Source organism: Convolutriloba macropyga, chromosome 6 (assembly GCF_964194025.1).
Source record: "Convolutriloba macropyga chromosome 6, txConMacr16.3, whole genome shotgun sequence".
Lineage (NCBI taxonomy): Eukaryota > Metazoa > Xenacoelomorpha > Acoela > Convolutidae > Convolutriloba > Convolutriloba macropyga.
In genome coordinates this window covers 63602421-63621542 of record NC_134473.1, presented here as the reverse complement: position 1 = coordinate 63621542, position 19122 = coordinate 63602421, and the positions used below count along the sequence as shown (strand labels likewise).

The following is a 19122-nucleotide window of genomic DNA, read 5'->3' as shown; positions in this document are numbered from 1 at the left end:
TATTATTGTCAATTTGAGAAAGGGTGTTCTTTATTACCTCTTACTCTATTTTTGTTTTTATACAAAATTTTATTTTAGGGAGGAGTCGGGAAGAGTCTTGAAAATTTCTGGGTATATTTATTACTCGCTTTTCTTCAATTGTCGATTAGTCGCTGTTCTGATAATTTTGTATGTGAAGTAAGCAACTGTCTTCTTCAAACTGTTAAATAGCGGAAAACAAACTTTTGTAAATAAGTTTCTATAATTCCTTGAATATTCACTTTTTGTTTGGAGATTTCAGATGTCAATTCATCAACGAAAACTCTTCCATGTTATAGTTTTTCTTTGAATGACTCCTGTATCTCAACCCTGTATCCCAACCATTTCAACTCCGAATAATTGAGTTCATATCTGTCGTGACTTCATATTTGAAAGTATTTGGTTTTCCCAATTGGCAAAACGGCAGACTAGAACCTACATTGATGAATGAAATAATGATTAATGTTAGCAAAAGAGTATATTTGTTTTTTGTTTGTGCCTAACCCCCCCCCCCCCCATCTCCAAAAAGCCAAGAAATATCTTGTTTAAACTTTATCTCCACTTAATAACTATAAAGCACGTTTTCTTGTCGTAAAAAGGTTGAGATTTCCTCGTGTTTGTCATTACCTCTCCAAATATTTACATAGAAAAGAATAGGAAACATATTTAGGTTAACAATATTTTGTTTGCAAGTTTCATGATCAGCTCCTGGATTAGGTTTGACAATACCTTATAAAAATGAGATAAACATAACTAGAACTTGGTCTATAAAATTTGGAGACCAGAACTCCGGAAATTAATATTGAATTAGCAGCTTTGATTTACAAAAGTCAAATAGCTGTAAACAAAGTCAGGATGGCGTTGCTCGAGTTTTGTACTGCAAAAGTTTTGTTCTGCAAAAAAAAATTAAGTACAAAATTTTCCATAGGAAAACCTTCCTACTCCAGTTATTCAAAACGTTTTCAATTTCTCACAGACTTATTGCATCCAGCTGGCTTATAACCATCACATGAAAAACAATTTTGTATAGTGAATACTATTTTCATATGCCATTTTGATTTGGATGGATGCAATCCATCCAAACACCCGCTCTATCCAAATTGTAGTCCAGAACTTTAAAGTTGATATTTTGGAATTAATCTCTTAAAACTTCTGCATTGTCATTCAAAGTACAATTACATTTATCAGTTTCAAATTTGCGCCCAAGAATACCATCCTTGACATTTGGCAATTTGCAAACTGCTAGTTAAATTGCCTTCCTTTCCTTACACCCTGACAGAACTGCTCAACTCCTCTTCTGCATCTTCGCCAGGCAAACATTGATCGATTGAATTATGTCCAGCATGAAATATCAAGCATTTTGCTTCAGTTGATAGCGCGTTATTGTAAACAATATAGTTCAGGTCATTGATTGATGATGGATAAGAATGAATAGCTGCCTCATTAGTAATGTCATATACCTATCAGTTGGTACTTGCTATCGAAATTATGATTTGTTTTGGAAAGCGGGCAAGAAATTTTGTATAACGTTGTCTGTTTACAATGGGAGTCTCTACATTAGGTTATGAAGTTATCGTTGATGCCTCAGTTTCTGCATCGTGGTTATGTTCCTCCATTCTATTTGTTGAGTAATTAAGTGACTAACTTCTTTGATTTCTCAGTTGCACTACTTCTTTTGTTTTGTCCATTCTGATAACCTCGTAATAGTATCAGCCATGTTGAGATTTTTTTCTTGTTTTAGAGGTCAAAAACAGATGGATTAGAAGTAAAAAACATTTTTTGTCGGCCAAAAGCGGGCACAATATTACAATGCTGGCAAATTCTCAGCAAATCAGATCGGTTTAAAGGTCCATATTTTAGTACGTGTGGTTGTTGACACAATACTATATTTTTAGTCTTTCTAGAATTAACTTTCTAAGAGTCAGATCCAGAGAATGAAGAGCTGACTCTCACCGCAAATTTTCGTTGATCAATGAAACAATATTTGGCACACTTTTAATTATTTAAACACCAATTTTTTTGCGAGCAATAGGCGTGAAATTTACTTTGACAATAGCAGCATGCAAACTGACTGCCATTTTGAGACTGAAATTGAAACTTGAAACAAGGTTTTTTCTGATGCCAACTTTAATACGTACGAATTTACACACACTAATGTTAACTATTGACAAAATATTTATAAAGCTTAATTTTACAACAAATAATTTTATTTGTCGATTCAATATAACATCGTCCATTAATGAAGCACATCTTACTTGTCTAGCTAAAACCGTCGCACGTATTAGAACTCATCCCGCCGCTTACCCGTGTGCGCGCGTCAAAAATAAACCTTTAAGGCAGCAAATGCTATTAAGACAGGCCAATCAGAAATGCAAGTTTTTTACTACAACCAAATGAAAAGCGATTCATCATCTGGATTTTAACAACTTGATACGTCAGACGGCTTCCCGTAACAAACTATCGGAAAACATTGAGGGCTTCACATAAAAAATATAGCCGGCAGATTTCCGGAAAATAGCCGCGATAGAAGCATGTGGCCTTCCATGAATTGAAACAACTAAAGTAAAAGATAGGCAGATTGACCAAAAGTCCTTTAGTAGACCACTAGATTGTTTTGGGTTAGATACGTACTGTCATTTTTATGATACAAATACGCTCTATAAGGAAAAAGTCCTAAAAGAGCTTTTTCAAAATTGATTTTTGAAATCAAAAACTCAAGACCAATACTCAAAAATTAGGGCATATAAGTTTGGCAATACTTAGATGCACACTATTGATCCTTAACTAGTAAACGTTCATAAAAAAAGTTCCATAAGTGAGTTCAGAAGTCATTTTTTTAGTGAGGTAGGTCACGCAATCGACCTAAAAGCAGAAATAACGTCACGCAGAAAAATTTTAACTGCAACGCGGTAGAAGTCACTGAAGTCATTGAAAAAGTCTGGGTAAGACGAAACAAAAATCTGTTAGACGCAGTAAAAAACATAGCAGGACAAGTCCTGACGTACAATTCAAAGAATTTTCATTGACTAAATAAAACACTAGACCTGGAACAGACTATGAGCGAATTGAGAAAACTATTTCAAAAAATCGGACAAAAAATTTAAAAAGAAAATCAATGTCAAAATGCCGCGTGTGAAAAAAAACCACTACCGAGAAACGAAAATTTGGTTCACACAAAAAACTAGGCCTAGAAGAAACTATGAATGGATTAGGAAAACAATTTAGAAATTCCGATTCAAAAAATCGAAAAAACAGTAAACATCAAAGTGAAATTGTCGCGTGTGAACAAAAAACCACTAGCGAGAAAGCGAATTTTTTACAGTGTTTTCTCTCTACTTCAAAATTAGAGCAAAAAAATTTCACGTCGGAAAACCACTAGCTTTTTCGCTCCAATGTGAACTTGTCTAACCAAATGAAGCCTTGAGGTACAAGAAAGAAAAAACATAGCAGAACAAGTCCTGAGGGAGGTACAATTCAAAGAATTTTTAGTGACAAAACAAAACATAAACCTAGAACGGACTATGAGTGAATTGGAAAAACCATTTCCAAAAAAAATCAGATCAAAAATTTTTTAAAAAATGAAAATGTCAAAATGCCGCATGTGAACTTAAAACCACTAGCGAGAAAGCGAATTTATGTTCAAACACTGTTTTCTCACTCTACTTTAAATAAGAGTGAAGCAATTTCATGCAGCAAAACCGCTCGCTTTTTGCTCCACTTCCTGTTTCGGCGAGACCAAAATCACAACTCCAATTTGACTTCAAAAATCATGAAAATGTGAACAGATCTTAAAAAAGCATAACCGGAAGAAATCCGGAAACGACTCGAAGTGGAAAACCACTTAAACGCCGTCCAAATTCTCATCATACAAAACGTGCCTCCAATAATTTATGATTATGTTGAAACAAAACCATAAAACAAAAAAAATAAAAAAAAGAAAATCAAATCTGTTTTAATGTTAAAAAATTTGATCAAATTTTGTCATAAAATGAAATCCCGGAATAAGTATCTCCGCCAAAATTACTCCATCAAAACAAATAGTACCTACTAAAACCACTCATGAGAATTATTCAAAAATACTTGAAGCCAAATCATGAAAAAACAAGCTCTTAAAAAAAGCTTGGACAAAAAAACTGGAAAAAGTTAATTATTTATATTACAAAAGCACATAAATCAAGAAGGGTTTTTTTCAGCCAATAGGGTATCCGGATGCTCGCAAAACAATAGAAAAATCATAATAGGCTAAAAAAAAACTTGTGAAAAGCTAAAAAAAAAATTTCGCTCGCTTACAGAATTTTTTTTTCCACACCTCAATTTCTCGCTCTCTAGAAAAGAGCGATATGAACAAAAACCCACTCTTTTCGCTCCACTCTTCATTTTTGGTCAGCAAAAAAATCACTCCAAATTTTTTCACGTGTTTCATTCGAGTCGTAAAAAAAGACAGCGCCCCAATAGTATTCAAATTCTTTGAATTGTAAAAAAAAAAATTAGGAGCGCAATAATAGCCGCCTGGAATTGCTGACGCGGCTATTAATGATGAAAGATTGGTAGCTGTTAATTTACCCATGTGTTGTTTGTGACGACTGAGGGCCAGCTGGTGATCTCTCTCATTGCCGAATTCAACCACACAGTCCGTTATACGACCAGAGTTATCTCTCACAAACTCAAGAAACAACACTTCGGCAGGGTGAAAGAACTGAAACATATACAAACTAAAGATACATATCCGGATCAATTCGGCTGCTTATCCCCTCAGTTACATACTAATATGTTGTTTTAGAACACGTTACTCGAACGCGAAGCGGTTGGAGATATCAAGTCTGAATTTCAAAGTGACTTCTCACGAAACGCGCACGTTTTAAAATGACGAAAGTCTAACTTCTGGCTAAATATACAGGATTTTCTGGCTTTTCAACTTTTGGCACTGCAAATTGGGTCTTTCCCATTATAGCCCCCATGAAATTATAGCCCCCATTATGGTTTAATTACCATTATTTGGGGGCGCTATATGTTATCTGACCACTAAGCTGGGGGGGGGGGGGGGGGGCTATAATGGGAAAGACCCTGCAAACTTTCGGCATCTTAAAACGTGCGTTTTAAACTTCGTTAAACCAGTAGCATTAGCTATCTACGGCTTAGATGGAAAATCGGTTCAAAAATCATAACCGACTAACGTCTTTGACTGCACGGGGCCCTTACGGCCTCAACGATGTGCAGGGGTGGGTATGGGGGGGGGGGGGGGGGGGCTGAAGTGAGGAGGGCTGAAGTATAAGTCTCCAAAACAGTTTCTGTGAATCGCCTACTTGGAGGCCAGTGAACTGAAAGGCTCTAAGGGAACTTAATGCCAACCGGGCGCTACCTGTTTATCCCATTTTTGAGGATAAGTCAAATGGGTCAGACGAAAATTCGGTCAAGCGAAAAATCGCATAAAAAACAGACCACAGGACTATTACATTTGCCACAAACTTCGTTTGAGAGCAATTAACCAGAATAAGATGTTTCCAGTAGCTTCTCGAACTCTTCAAATGTTTTTGCTGCAAAAACCCAGTTAACATGCTCCTAGACTAAATATAACATTTTGTCCACTTCAACTAGTCTATGAAGAACGGCTTGCGAAAGTTGTGTTATAGTCCTCACCTGAATTACATCATGTCTCGAAGTTTCATAAGGCAGTCCTTGCATCTTTACTCGGAATGCTGGTCCATAATCTAGAAAAAATGGTTTTTCATTACATTTTCTCGAACCAACCCCAACCCGTAGAATATGACCACTATGCGCCATAAGCCAGTCATAATTGTTGCGACCCACAAAGTGGGGGAGGAACTATAGGCTCAACAGGTTTTTGTGTTCAATCAATATTGGTCGACCGATATTTTCATCGCAGAAAGTTGTCTGGTGTGTTTAAAAAACCTTCAGGCGCAAATATTCTCATTGGAGGGTTTTCTGAAATCCGTTTCTTCCGAACAATTTCACAGGTTTAAAGTTTTGTGAATATTGACAGGTCAATTTCGATCATTTTTTTGCCACATTATTATTACTCAATATTTTTTGGCTAATTATGTCAGGACTTCGCGTTAGCAAAACCCCAAAAATTTTCTCAATCGCTAATAGTTGATAAATTGTCTGGTACAACTATTTTCATCATATTGGTCTGTCTAACTTTGACATATTCAGACAAATTGCAGCTACAAAGACAAAGAACGATGCTCGGAAAAGAACTATGCTCGGAAAAACTTTGAATGTAATTATCTTCAGGTAAAATAAAGATAGTTGAGCTTGCTGATTATACAATTTTTTCTGCCGTCAAGAAATAACCCTTCTGCAATCATTTTTAGGCTAATTTTCATAATTTGTCCTCAATTTTTTTCTCAATTTCTTATTCTAATCTTTTATATTGCAGGTTATGCGACAATTTAGCACAGCATTTTGAAGCTCATTTTAATTGGCGTTGTATTCATTCATTTACCCATTTCAATCTGACCACTATTCAGATTCAAACAAAAACATAGCCGGCAGATTACCGAAAACTAGCCGCCGTTGACGCACATCGGGATCAAAACAGAAAACTAAAAATGGAGATAGAAAATGACATTTTTTCAAAAGTTTCAAAAAGTGTTCTATTTCGGCGTGCAGTTCAGATTCTAAAACTACACTTTATTCAGCTTCCAAATAGAGCTATTAAGCTTAATACTAATGTCAGCTTTCAGTAATCGCTCTAGTGTACTCTGATAACCTAATGCACTATGACTTAATGACCGGGCTTTACCGGTTCAGCCCGTTTCTTTTGATTTTGCTCTTTTGACTTTGACGGTGATCACTACATTGCGTAATTCAATGCAAGAAAGAATTTAAAAACCATTCAGTCGAACCATTGAGGTAAGTCAGAAATCAAGCGCGAAAATCATGACTGATGTAAAACTAAAAAATGTGATCAAAAGGGGAAGCGAATAAAAAACATAGCTGGCTAATCGCCAGAAAGTAGCGGCAACAGCTTCGTAGATCTGCAGTCTCAAAAAAGTATAGAAGACAGACCAAAAAGAAATTTTTTCTTTTCACTAAGGGCTGAGATGTAAACTTTAGATTAGGAATCTGTATAACTTATTCTTGTTTCTATTAGCTAATCTTAATTAATCTTCAGTTAGAGTGATATCCACCCACTTGATCTTATCTCTTTGAATTAAAGTAAAAAAAGTCAATTCCAGAGTAAGGAAGGCATTTCAGAGAGAAGTGTGAACAAAAATTTATTCACGCGAAAGAACAAAAAACTCGCTCCCCTAAGATAGGAAAATAACGCCACGCACACAGTTCAATTGAAATTGCATGATCGAATGAACAAAAACCAGATTCGAAGTAATTGTGACGTCATATGGTCGTAACAAAAATTTTGACGACGAAATAAAAAACATAGCAGGACAATTCCTGGCGTACAATTCAAAGAACTTTCATTGACAAAACAAAAACTAGACCTAGAACGGACTATCGGTGAATTCGGAAAACCATTTCTAAAAAAATCAGATAAAAAACAAAAAAACAGAAAATCATTGTCAAAATGCCGTTTACGAAAACAAAAAGCAAGAATTGTAAATTGATTCTAACAAAAAACTAGACCTAGAATAAACTATGAATGGATTGGAATAACCATTTAGAACAAAATCCGATCGAAAAAGTTCCAAAAAAACGGTAAAAATCAAAATGAAATTGCCGCATGTGAACAAAAAACCACTAGCGAATAAGCAAATTTTTGTTCAAACACCGTGTTCTCACTCTACTTAAAAATTAGAACGGAAAAAATCACGTCGCAAAAGCACTTGCTTTTTCGCTCCATTTCCTGGTTCGTCGTGACCAAAATCACAACTCCAATTTGACTTTAAAAATCATGAAAATGTGTGAATAGATCTTAAAAAAAGACAGCGCCCCATTACAATTCAAATTCTTTGAAATTTTAAAACAACAGAAGGCCAATAATAGCCTCAGCTATCGCTTGGCGGCAGTTAGAAAAAGAGCGCCGAAATAGCCGTTGAGATGCTGACGGCGGCTATTAAACAAAAGAGAGAAAACCAAACTCTGTGAGCTCTGGCTTAAAAATATTCAACTCCAAACCAATTACTCTCAAAAGACCGTGGGCTGCAAAAACTTGTTTAAAAAACTTACTAAAAGACAGAAAAGCAAGATACATATCAAGAAAACCGGAGACAAGGAAAAAACTTTGCTGGCACAATGCCAGAAAATACGATAGCGATAGCTTTTTAGATCTACTGTCTCAAATAGATAAAAATGACACCGAAAAATCCTCTCCGTTTTGATAAAGAATCTGTATAATTTATTGTTGCTTCTACTAGCTGCTCTCAAATAAACAATTAGAGTGAGACAAATTCAAGTGCCCTCATCGCCTTGCATTAAAGACAAGAAGTCGTTTCTATAGTGAGGAAATTCATTTCCAAGAGTTGTGTTAGTCACGTATGACCAAAAGTTAATCAAAGAAAAATACTCGTTCGACAAAAAGTGAAAAATAGCGTCACGCACGCATTTCAGTTCAAACTGCAGGAATGAATGAACAAAAAGCAGATTTGAAATTATCGTGACGTCATATGATCCTAACAAAAATCTTGACAAAAAACCCCGAAAAAACCCCCTTTGGTGGGAACAAATTTTTAGTTACTGAGAAAGTTTGATGTGCACCAATTTGTATTTTTTCCCTTTTCCTGTGCATTTGAGTGCTTTTAGCAAGTGATAGACGTTCGTAAGATTTCCAGTTTGTTGAACCACCGATCTGGATGTTAATCGTTCACACGATTGAGTCACTATCTGCTTACATAAATTAGTGATTTTTAGCTCTTCCCTAATTTGAAGTTATGTTGGTGTTACTTCGTCTCATTAACGGGTGGTCTGATATATATGAAAGAATATTTTATGCAGAGGTTTTCGTTAGAACTTTGTGAAAATTAGGTTAAAAAATTAGCGATTTTTTTTTTGTTTTGCCCATTTTTGTTTTCTCTCTTGTTTGCGTTATATAGTATTAATAAAACACCAAAAAATACAATTAAATTTGATGATTGCGTAGTTTAAACAAATTTATCTTGGTTTTGATCAACATCCATAAAAACTCAAATCAATTCTTCAAGGACCGATGATAAGAATTGCTAAACACAACTTTACTGCGCAAAGCCAATTTTCCAATTTTCTGCATTAAACACGTAGAGGTTGAAATGAATTCTTCCATTTGGATATCTTTTAGCTCCCTGCTGATGGCTGAAGACAAAAAAACTAGTAAAATTAACTGAAGTCTCCACTCATTGGGTGACATTTAAACACAGAAGGGCTCCCCTCTCATAAAGTGAGTCCAATATCACTTGAGGTTAGTGAGTTCTTGAACTGGCCTTTCTTGACCCTCTCATTGGGCATAGCGGCGTAATTGGATGCCACAGTACCCATCATTTCAGGCTTAGTCGCGAATCTTGCAATCAGCATTGTAGCTGAGCCACGCCTGGCACTTATTGATACCGCTTGAGTGAGGCGATTGAAGGCTACTGATAGGCCTAAGGGCAGGAAACCTGTTATCAGATAGAGGAGCAATTATTTTCAATGTTGTCAGCGTTGTTTCGGATATTCTGCCGACAATTTCTAAAGCCAATGGTATGAAGTGGATGCCTGGCTTCCGCTAGGGTTAGAGCAAAACCACCTGTCCTCGCCGCATCTGAGATAAGACTGGCTTGCAGTGGGGACGTAATGGTGACGTCTAAAGCTGCGAGTTGTCCTGCTATAAAACTTGGCAAATACACGTCGCCTGGTCTTGCCTGGTCGAATTGTTTTCCGGTAGACGATGTTTTTGCTCACATACAGGGGAAAGATTTGCCGACGAACAAGCCGCCATTGTGTCTCGTACTCTGTCATGACGAGAGATAATATCGCCACGGCCGTGAAATGAAACGGCTTGATGTCCCAAATTAGCTTACTTAAAATATGGACATCTCCTTCCCGAATCATAGAGTGGAATTCCTAAACGGTATTTCAGAGCAGCTCGGAGCTCGTTAAGCTGAACGTGTAAGCCAAGAGCAGGGATAGGTGCTGCCATCAAACAAGCTCTTGATTGAGGTAGGGAAAGAGATAACAGTCTAGCTTTTTCTCTGGTGGAGGTTTGACCCTAAAGACGAATGCTTAGAGCCGTATTGTCAAATTGTTCTTGAATTTTCTGTTGCGTCATATGAGGAATCCTCAAGTGCTAAACTCCTCCACTGAATCTGTGAAATTACTTTCGTGAGTTGAGTTCATTCCAGTAATTTGTTCTATTATGTTTGCTGACTGAGATAAGGAACCAATATAAGCAAATTGAAATGGTTCAAAGAACGTCGAACACCAGCTCCTATTTTATTTATTGGCAGGAATGTTTGGTCCATCGAATTATTGCTGATTACAGAAATTTTCAAAAATTGTTCGTTGAACATGATCAAACTTCAAGTATTTTGTTACTCTCAGGAGACGGAGTGTTGCATCCCAACGAATACACCAAATGAGGTGCTACCCGACAGCTACGCAGAACTCCAAGAGCGCACTGAGGCTTCTCTACATAGCCTAGATTGTCTAATATTTTCTCGATGTTTTTAACCTGTTTTTCTAAAAAAGATCAACAAAAGTGGGTGTTCCGATTGCTGCACCCAAGATTTCCTAAAGCGGGAATGAATATTCGCACTGCATCTGGATTGAATTGGATTTGAAGTAGGCCCACTTTTTCGTTGTTCAATAAATTTTGTTTTGTTCAATACGTTTGTTTTGTTGCACGTACAATGCTTTCAGCACCGCACTTAACTGCCACGCCAAGTTGTCTGGATGAAAAAAGTTTAACAGCCTCAGAACTGGCCTCTTTTGCAATATATTTTGCTATGAGGCGTCGAAAAATTTCTCCCACGGCGATTGGCCGTAAGACTCCTTTTGTCTTTTTCAGCGCTACTGTAAGTGAAGCCGAAATAGTTGGAGCAACGAAACTGGGGAGTTGTCCTCTTCTAGCCAAACTCACTAATTTTGTGACGCTTGAAATAGATTTTTTTACTGATGGGGGACTGCACAGGTTACGGAATGTAGAAGGTGCTCAGGGTACATTATGGATGGACCGGCTGCTGTGAAGTTTTGAGAAAGATTAAAATTGTGTAAACGCAGATGCTTCGTCGAACTGATAAGCATAACTACTGTGATCATCAGTTTGACTCGGTGGCCTTTCTACTGGATGCACGTTCAGCACTCATTCAGCGTTTCTTTATTATCAGGGGCCACTCCATCCAAAGACAAGATTTTGATACACGTCAAAATTGGCTTTGAAGGCAGAGATTTTGCACGTGCTCCAGGCGATTCCATTGAGTAATGATTTATTTTCTTGGCTTGTTTCATTGCAGCTGCTTCGAACCGTAGCCAAGCATAGTCGCCATTCTTCCAACCCTCATATCTACGTAACGTGAGCCCCTCTTGCTGCTGTTTGTGTTTCTACACCTTTGTTGCTAGCGCTCCAATTTTCTGGGGAATTTGGTTGAGAAACACAGCCCTAAATGATACGTGTTAGCAATTCAGACCATCTCTGCCGGAACTTGACAGGAATGAAGCGGAGTGTAGGTATTTTTTTATTGCAACTCGTTTCAAGGTCTGGGAGGGCGTTTAGGTCCAAATTTGCCGTGTTTTGAGAGATATTACTTTTGGCAATTTTTATTGCTGTTTGTGGCAGAGACTAGCTTGTCAATGCGGCTTGCAATATCATGGGGAATTTTCTTACTTGTTGACAATTGACTACTAAATTCAGAGTACGCCCAAATTGATCTACAGCATACTCATTTGTCAAAGTTTGGGCCCCAGTCTTCGTATCGTATTTGTGTTTTGTTTGATTGATGGTCGAGTACAACTACTCTATATAAGTTGTCTTTTTATCAGGATAGAAGAAGGTTGAACATGTAGAAACTCGAAAACGCAAATCAAAATCAACAATAGCTAAATTTTGCATTTGTTGTGCCAGACCTGACAAAGTATTGGTCTCATTCAAAATGATTAAACTTTTTTTTTCCTGTCTAGGTTCCGCAGCTTTTTTCCCCGCAGATTGAAGGCATGTTAACAATATCCGAAATCATTTCTATTAACCGTCAAAATCGTCTTTTGGCTTCTTGTCATGTTTATGAAAAACCATTTATTTTTTTCCAAATGCGTATGTTTCCTAACGTATTTAATTTTCCTAATATGTTCCTTCTTCAATGTTGTTAACGATAAGAAGAAAAGCTCCTTACAAAAATTGCAATTGGGCTCCTTTTTGTCTGTTTTTCTTCCGTTACGTTAACGATAAGAAAAATAGCTTCTTACAAAAATCGCATCTTATTGTTTCTTCGTTAATTTCGTTTTTAATAAAAGCGTCTTTTTGGGGCTTTTATTGCCTTTTAAGTGAATAGTTTTGTATACTCTTTTCATATAAAGATTTATTTTTCCGAAAAAATTTTCCCACTCTTGTAGCTCTCGTTTTCTGGTCGCTTCATCTTATTAATGGCAAGAGTCCTTGGCTCGCTACTGAAGAATAATTCACACTAATCAAAGGTTTCAACTAATGATGTTTGATGGTTTTAACAGCATTATCATTCTTGGTTTTGAAAACACACGTTCTTATTTTAGTTTCGTCCTCCATTCTTGTCCCTTTTGTCAGATCTTCTAATCTTAAGGACAGGCCTCTTGATAATTTATTATTCAAAATTGATCAATAAAACTATATGCAGATTTCAAACTTTATTATACGGTCTTACATACACACTTCGGTCTTAGTTAGTCTCAGTAAATTAAATCCCATCGTTTTTATAGCCAGGAAAAACTGAACTGGCGTAGTAGTTCCATTTTAAATTAAACATTGAATAAACGTTGGCGCTTTTCGTTTTTGAGTTACCAGCCTTTGTTCTGACTTTCGTTACATGGTCCCTTAATTTTGTTCAAAAAAATAATGCTTTCCTAATGAGGAATCCAGGTTCCGTTAAGTGCTTTAATGACTTGGGCACCAATTAAAAAAAGTGAATTTAGAATTTTGCGAGGTAATTTGTTGGTTGTTTACTGTCTCTCATTGGTTTTCTAGAACGTTGATACATGATGTCCAAAGTCACTTGGAGTTAAGAGCTCTATGACAGGCTGTTATTTTGTTATTTGAGTTTGACTTAAGTGTTGATCAGAGCTTATTGTCCAAAAAAATAAACATTACTTTTTATCAAATACGCTTTCTTCTGGCGATCAAAGGCTGTTCTGACGAGGCTTGATTTTTAGATCCTCAGTTCGTCTTAGATTGTATTTGAGAACTTGTCCTGACATTGTTTACTTTTGTTTGACGACTCAAACCGACTTTTACATAGATGCTCGACTGACAATAAATCATAACAATTCATCGAGTTTTGAAATGGAAAGTAAACACAGAATCCAGTTTTTGGATCGCTAGAACTAAAGGACTACAGTTGACGCTGGTTGCGCGGATAACACAGTTATTCTAAAGTATACTCGGCAAATTTCCGGTATAGAGCCGCCAGTGATTCCCATAACCCATATTGGGATTGAAGGAACAGAAACAAAAAACTATTGCTTGTTGTGCAAAAACATTTTACAGTTAAAACTATTGTGATTTGATTTCGTAGTTAGACATACCCGCTTCTTAATGAAAGGATACAATGACTAGTATCAACACTAAAACGAATTAGATATTAATTCAGCGCTACTGTAAACGAAGCAGACCAAAATGTTGGAGCAACGGAACGGGGGGCTGATCTCTGCTAGCCAAATTCACTAATTTTGTGACGCTTGACATAGATTTTTTTACTGAATAGAGACTGCACATGTTACGACATGTAGAAGGTGCTCAGGGTACATTATGGATGGACCGGCTCCAGTGAAGTTTGAGAAAGATTAAAATTGTGTAAACGCAGATGCTTCGTCAAACTGATAAGCATAACTATTGTAATCATGTTTCACTCGGTGGCCCTTCTACTGCATGCACGTTCAGCAACTCTTTTAGCGTTTCTTTATTATCAGGGGCCACTCCATCCAAAGACAAGATTTTGATACACGTCAAAATTGGCCTTGAAGGCACAGAGATTTTGCACGTACTCCAGGCGATTCCATTGAGTTATGATTTATTTCCTTGGCTTGTTTCATTGCAGCTGCTTCGAACCGTAGCCAAGCATAGTCGCCTTTCTTCCAACCCTCATATCTACTTAACGAGCCCCTCTTGCTGATGTTTGTGTTTCTTCCCCACTTTGTTGCTAGCGCTCCAATTTTCTGAAGAATTTGGTTGAGAAACACAGCCCTAAATGATACGTGTTAGCAATTCAGACCATCTCTGCCGGAACTTGACAGGAATGAAGCGGAGTGTAGGTATTTTTTTATTGCAACTCGTTTCAAGGTCTGGGAGGGCGTTTAGGTCCAAATTTGCCGTGTTTTGAGAGGTTTTACTTTTGGCAATTTTTATTGCCCTTTGTGGCAGAGACTAGCTCGTCAATGCGGCTTGCAATATCATGGGGAATTTTCTTACTTGTTGACAATTGACTACTGAATTCAGAGTACGCCCAAATTGATATACAGCATACTCATTCGTCAAAGTTTGGGCCCCAGTCTTCGTATCGTATTTGTGTTTTGTTTGATTGATGGTCGAGTACAACTACTCTATATAAGTTGTCTTTTTATCAGGATAGAAGAAGGTTGAACGTGTAGAAACTCAAAAACGCAAATCAAAATCATCAATAGTTAAATTTTGCAATTGTTGTGCCAGACCTGACAAAGTATTGGTCTCATTCAAAATGATTTAAACTTTCTTTTTCCTGTCTAGGTTCCGCAGCTTTTTTCCCCGCAGATATAAGGCATGTTAACAATATCCGAAATCGTTGCTATTAACAGTCTAAATCTTCTTTTGTCTTGTCATGTTTATGAAAAAACATCTATTTTTTCCAAATGCGTTTCCTAACGTGTTTATTTTTCCTAATGTGTTCAGTTTTCAATGTTGTTAACGATAAAAAGAAAAGCTTCTGACAAAAATCGCAATTGGGTTCTATTTGTCTGTTTTTCTTCTTACGTTAACGATAAGAAGAATAGCTTCTCACAAAAATCGCATTTTGTTGTTTCTTTTCGTTAATTTCGTTTTTAATAAAAGCGTCTTTTTGGGCTTTTATTGCCTTATAAGTGAAACGTTTCGTATACTCTTTTCACATAAAGGTCGAAACAATTTTCATTGTATGTTTCCAAAAAATTTTTTCCCACTTTTGTAGCTCCCGTTTTCCGGTCGCTTAATCTTATTGACGGCAAGCGTCCTTGGCTCGCTACTGAAGAATAATTCACACTAAACAAAACTTTCAACTAATGATGTTTGATGGTTTTAACAGCGTCACCATTCTTGGTTTTGAAAACACGATTATTTATTTTAGTTTCGCCCTTCGTTCTTGTCCCTTTTGTCAGGTCATTTAATCTTAAGGACAGGCCTCTTGATAATTTATGATTCAAAATCGAACAATAAAACTATATGCTGATTTCAATTTTTATTTTACGGTCTTACATACACACTTCGGTCTTATTTAGTCTCAGTAAATTAAATCCCATCGTTTTTATAGCCAGGAAAAATTGAACTGGCGTAGTAGTTCCATTTTAAACTAAACATTGAATAAACGTTGGCGCTTTTCGTTTTTGAGTTACCAGCCTTTGTTCTGACTTTCGTTACATGGTCCCTTAATTTTGTTCAAAAAAATAATGCTTTCCTAATGAGGAATCCAGGTTCCGTTAAGTGCTTTAATGACTTGGGCACCAATTAAAAAAAGTGAATTTAGAATTTTGCGAGGTAATTTGTTGGTTGTTTACTGTCTCTCATTGGTTTTCTAGAACGTTGATACATGATGTCCAAAGTCACTTGGAGTTAAGAGCTCTTTGACAGGCTGTTATGTTGTTATTTGAGTTTGACTTAAGTGTTGATCAGAGCTTATTGTCCAAAAAAATAAACATTTCATTTTTTTTTTCAATTACGCTTTCTTCTGGCGATCAAAGGCTGTTCTGACGAGGCTTGATTTTCAGATCTTCAGCTAGCTTTAGATTGTGATTGAGAACTTGTCCTGACATTGTTCACTTTGTTTTGACCTAAACACTTGTTTAACGTGTGACACCGACTTTTACATGGATACTCGATTGATAATAGATCAAAATAATTCATCGAGTTTTGAAATGGACACTGATCACAGAATCCAATTTTTGGATCGCTAGAACGAAAGGACTACAGTTGACGCCGGTTGCGCGGATAACACAATTATTCTAAAATATACTCGGCGAATTTCCGGTATAGAGCCGCCAGTGATTCTCATAACCCAGATTGGGATTGAAGGAACAGAAACAAAAAATTATTGCTTGTTGTGCAAAAACATTTTACAGTTCAAACTATTTTGATTTCATTTCGTAGTTAGACATACTCGTTTCTTAATGAAAGGATACAAGCGCTAGTATCAATACTAAAACGAATTAGATATGTTACCTAACATTTATAAGAACAAAGTTCAAGTAGCTGCATCTAAAATTAGGGTTTCTGCTGTTTCTATTTTAATTGTTATTTGCGATTCTGAACCTGTTGCCCCTATATGGTCCCACTCAGTAACTGCTGATTAAAAGCACATTGCTAGCTCAGAGAAGACAATTTTACTCGAAATATTGAATAAGTTCTAAACTCAGAAAAAGCCAAACAAATTTTTGTTCGGTGAAGTAAGAGGCCCAAAAAAATTCCCGGCTGAGATGAGCGCGGCCAAAAATAAAAGTACACGGCAGATATTAGAAAAAGTCGCCATTAATTCCCATTATCTTGAGATCGAAAGAACAAAAAGAAAAATTGATTTTTGTACCACCAATTTTCAAAATGCTAACTATTTTGATGTCAGTTTGTACTTAGACCAACTCTGTTTCTTAACAAGGGGATACAGTTGCCAGTATCAATACCAGTAAGCAAAGATGGTAACAAGATCCGATCAGAATGAAGTTCAAGTACCCAGCAAATAAAGTTGGGCAATCAGTTTATCCCGTTTCTATGCTTGATTTCGTTTTTATGACTCCGTTAATTTTAGATTGTATTGCTGAGCAACTGCTGTTTAAAAACTGTTGGAGCTGAATTAGTGATAAAACCAACCTAGAGAAGTATTACGATTTCACACAAAATGTTAAACGAGATGTGACTTACTATACAGCTATACAAAAATTCATTTGAACTAAAAAAGTACTGAGCTACAACCCAAAAAAATGAATTATCTAATGACCTAAAAATTAACATTGTTATAACATCATCGAGGTAAGACGGTCCATAATAGTCCTAAGACAAAGCACCACCCTAAAAGAAAAAAATTAAAAACAATTAGACAACTGACTTTTCCAAGATTTACCGTTAAAGAATCACTAAAAAAAACGATTGATGAAATTATAAACTCTTAATCCTTAGAATGACCGCACAATACTACAACCATGTGAGAATCAATGACAGACGAATAAAAAAGTCGAAAGCTAAAGAAACTGGCAATCTTGAATCAAAGCATTTTGTAAAGCTTTAAAATAAAAAACTTTCATAATTGAAATTTTTAGCAGTTCAAATGGCTGAGAAAGTGACAATAGAATTACAGGTGACGGTAAAAAATCACAATTCACCTAAATATTTTGGAAACAAACTGTATCTCATTGAACAAAAACAGAGTCAATACATCGAGCTAAAATATGCCGCAGTAGAAGGACAATAAGATTTGTTTCTTTATGACCAATAGATAAGAACACAAAACAAAAAGCAAGACTAAAAAGCCACTTTGATTTTTGAAAAAGAGTGACAAAATCATAAACACGACTGCGATGAAACCAAACAACTAATTCGATTCACCTATTTCTCATTGGCAATCACCAAAATTTGTCACCAATGAGATTTGGAGATAAGACAGCAAAAAGTCCAGGATAAAAAACTACCAAAACTAAAAAAAAATACTAGATATTTGAAAACGAACAGCGTTATAAGTCAAAAACGAGCAAAATAAACAGAACCGATTAATTCAATTGACTAAGCTACCTATAGCATCAGTTGCAAAAATTCAATAGTTCAATATTTCTTGGGAAAAATTAGTGTCAAGGTCATAGAAAACGTGTTAGCTTTGATCTGCAAAAATTAAATCGTTTAACTGATTCCCCAATACCAACCAATGAGGCCTGTCCTGAATTAGATTAAATGCAAATACATCAAAAATCCAACAAACACTATCCAACCTCAAAACTCAAATTTTTTGAGTAAATAGTGTCCTCAAAACTTCATAATTCTTTGAGAGTAAATACTGTCAAAGTCATGAAAAAACACTAGTCATAACAAAAGAAATTGAAGCTCGCAGACTGTCAGAAAACAGCCGCGATAGCTTTGTAGATCTGCAGTCTTAGAAAGACAGACCAGAAACGAAATTTAATCTTTCCATTAAAGGCCGAGATGTTAAATTTTGGAAAAAAAATTGAATAACTAACTTATTTCTGCTTCCATTGAATGCTCTTAAATAAACTTCAATTAGAGTTACACACACTCACTTGACCTTATCTCACTTAATTGATGTTGAAAAAGTGACTTTGAGAGTGGGGTAAGTCACCAAAATTTAGTCCCGCGGATGAACAAAAAAAATCGCTCTACTGAAGTGAAAAATTAGGTCACACCCATTTCAGCTGAAAATGCATAAAAGATTGAAAAAAGCAGCTTTGAAGTGATTGTGACGTCATATGACGACAAAAAAAATTGACGACGAAAAAAAAACATAGCAAAACAAGTCCTGACATACAATTCTAAGATTTTTCGTTGACTAAAAAAATTGACCTAGAATGAACTCTGCGTTGGGAAAAAAAGCGTTTAGAAAAAAATTCTACCAAAAATCGAAAAAGCAGTAAAACTCGAGCAGTGAAAATATCGCATGGGAACAAAATACAACTTGAGAGAAAGCAAATTTTTGTTCATACACCGTTTTCTCATTCAACTTAAAAATTAGAATGAAAAAAAACTCCAAGCGACAAAACCAATCGCTTCTTCGCTCCACTTCCTCTTTCGGCGTGACCAAAATGACAAATCCAATTTGATTTCAAAATCATGGA

The 19122-nt window shown here is 36.1% G+C and overlaps 1 protein-coding gene across 2 annotated transcripts in view; it reads right to left on the bottom strand.

The window, feature by feature from the left end:
• The window catches only part of LOC142341852 (heterogeneous nuclear ribonucleoprotein H-like), a 567627-nt gene that overhangs the window by 14476 nt on the left and 534029 nt on the right, over window positions 1-19122 (bottom strand). For both annotated transcript variants that reach the window (XM_075393113.1, XM_075393114.1), the window contains exons 7-8: window positions 5656-5726; window positions 4582-4714 (exon numbers count right to left, since the gene is read on the bottom strand). In XM_075393113.1, the coding sequence (XP_075249228.1) occupies window positions 4582-4714; window positions 5656-5726 (204 nt within the window). The remainder of the gene's footprint in view (window positions 1-4581; window positions 4715-5655; window positions 5727-19122) is intronic.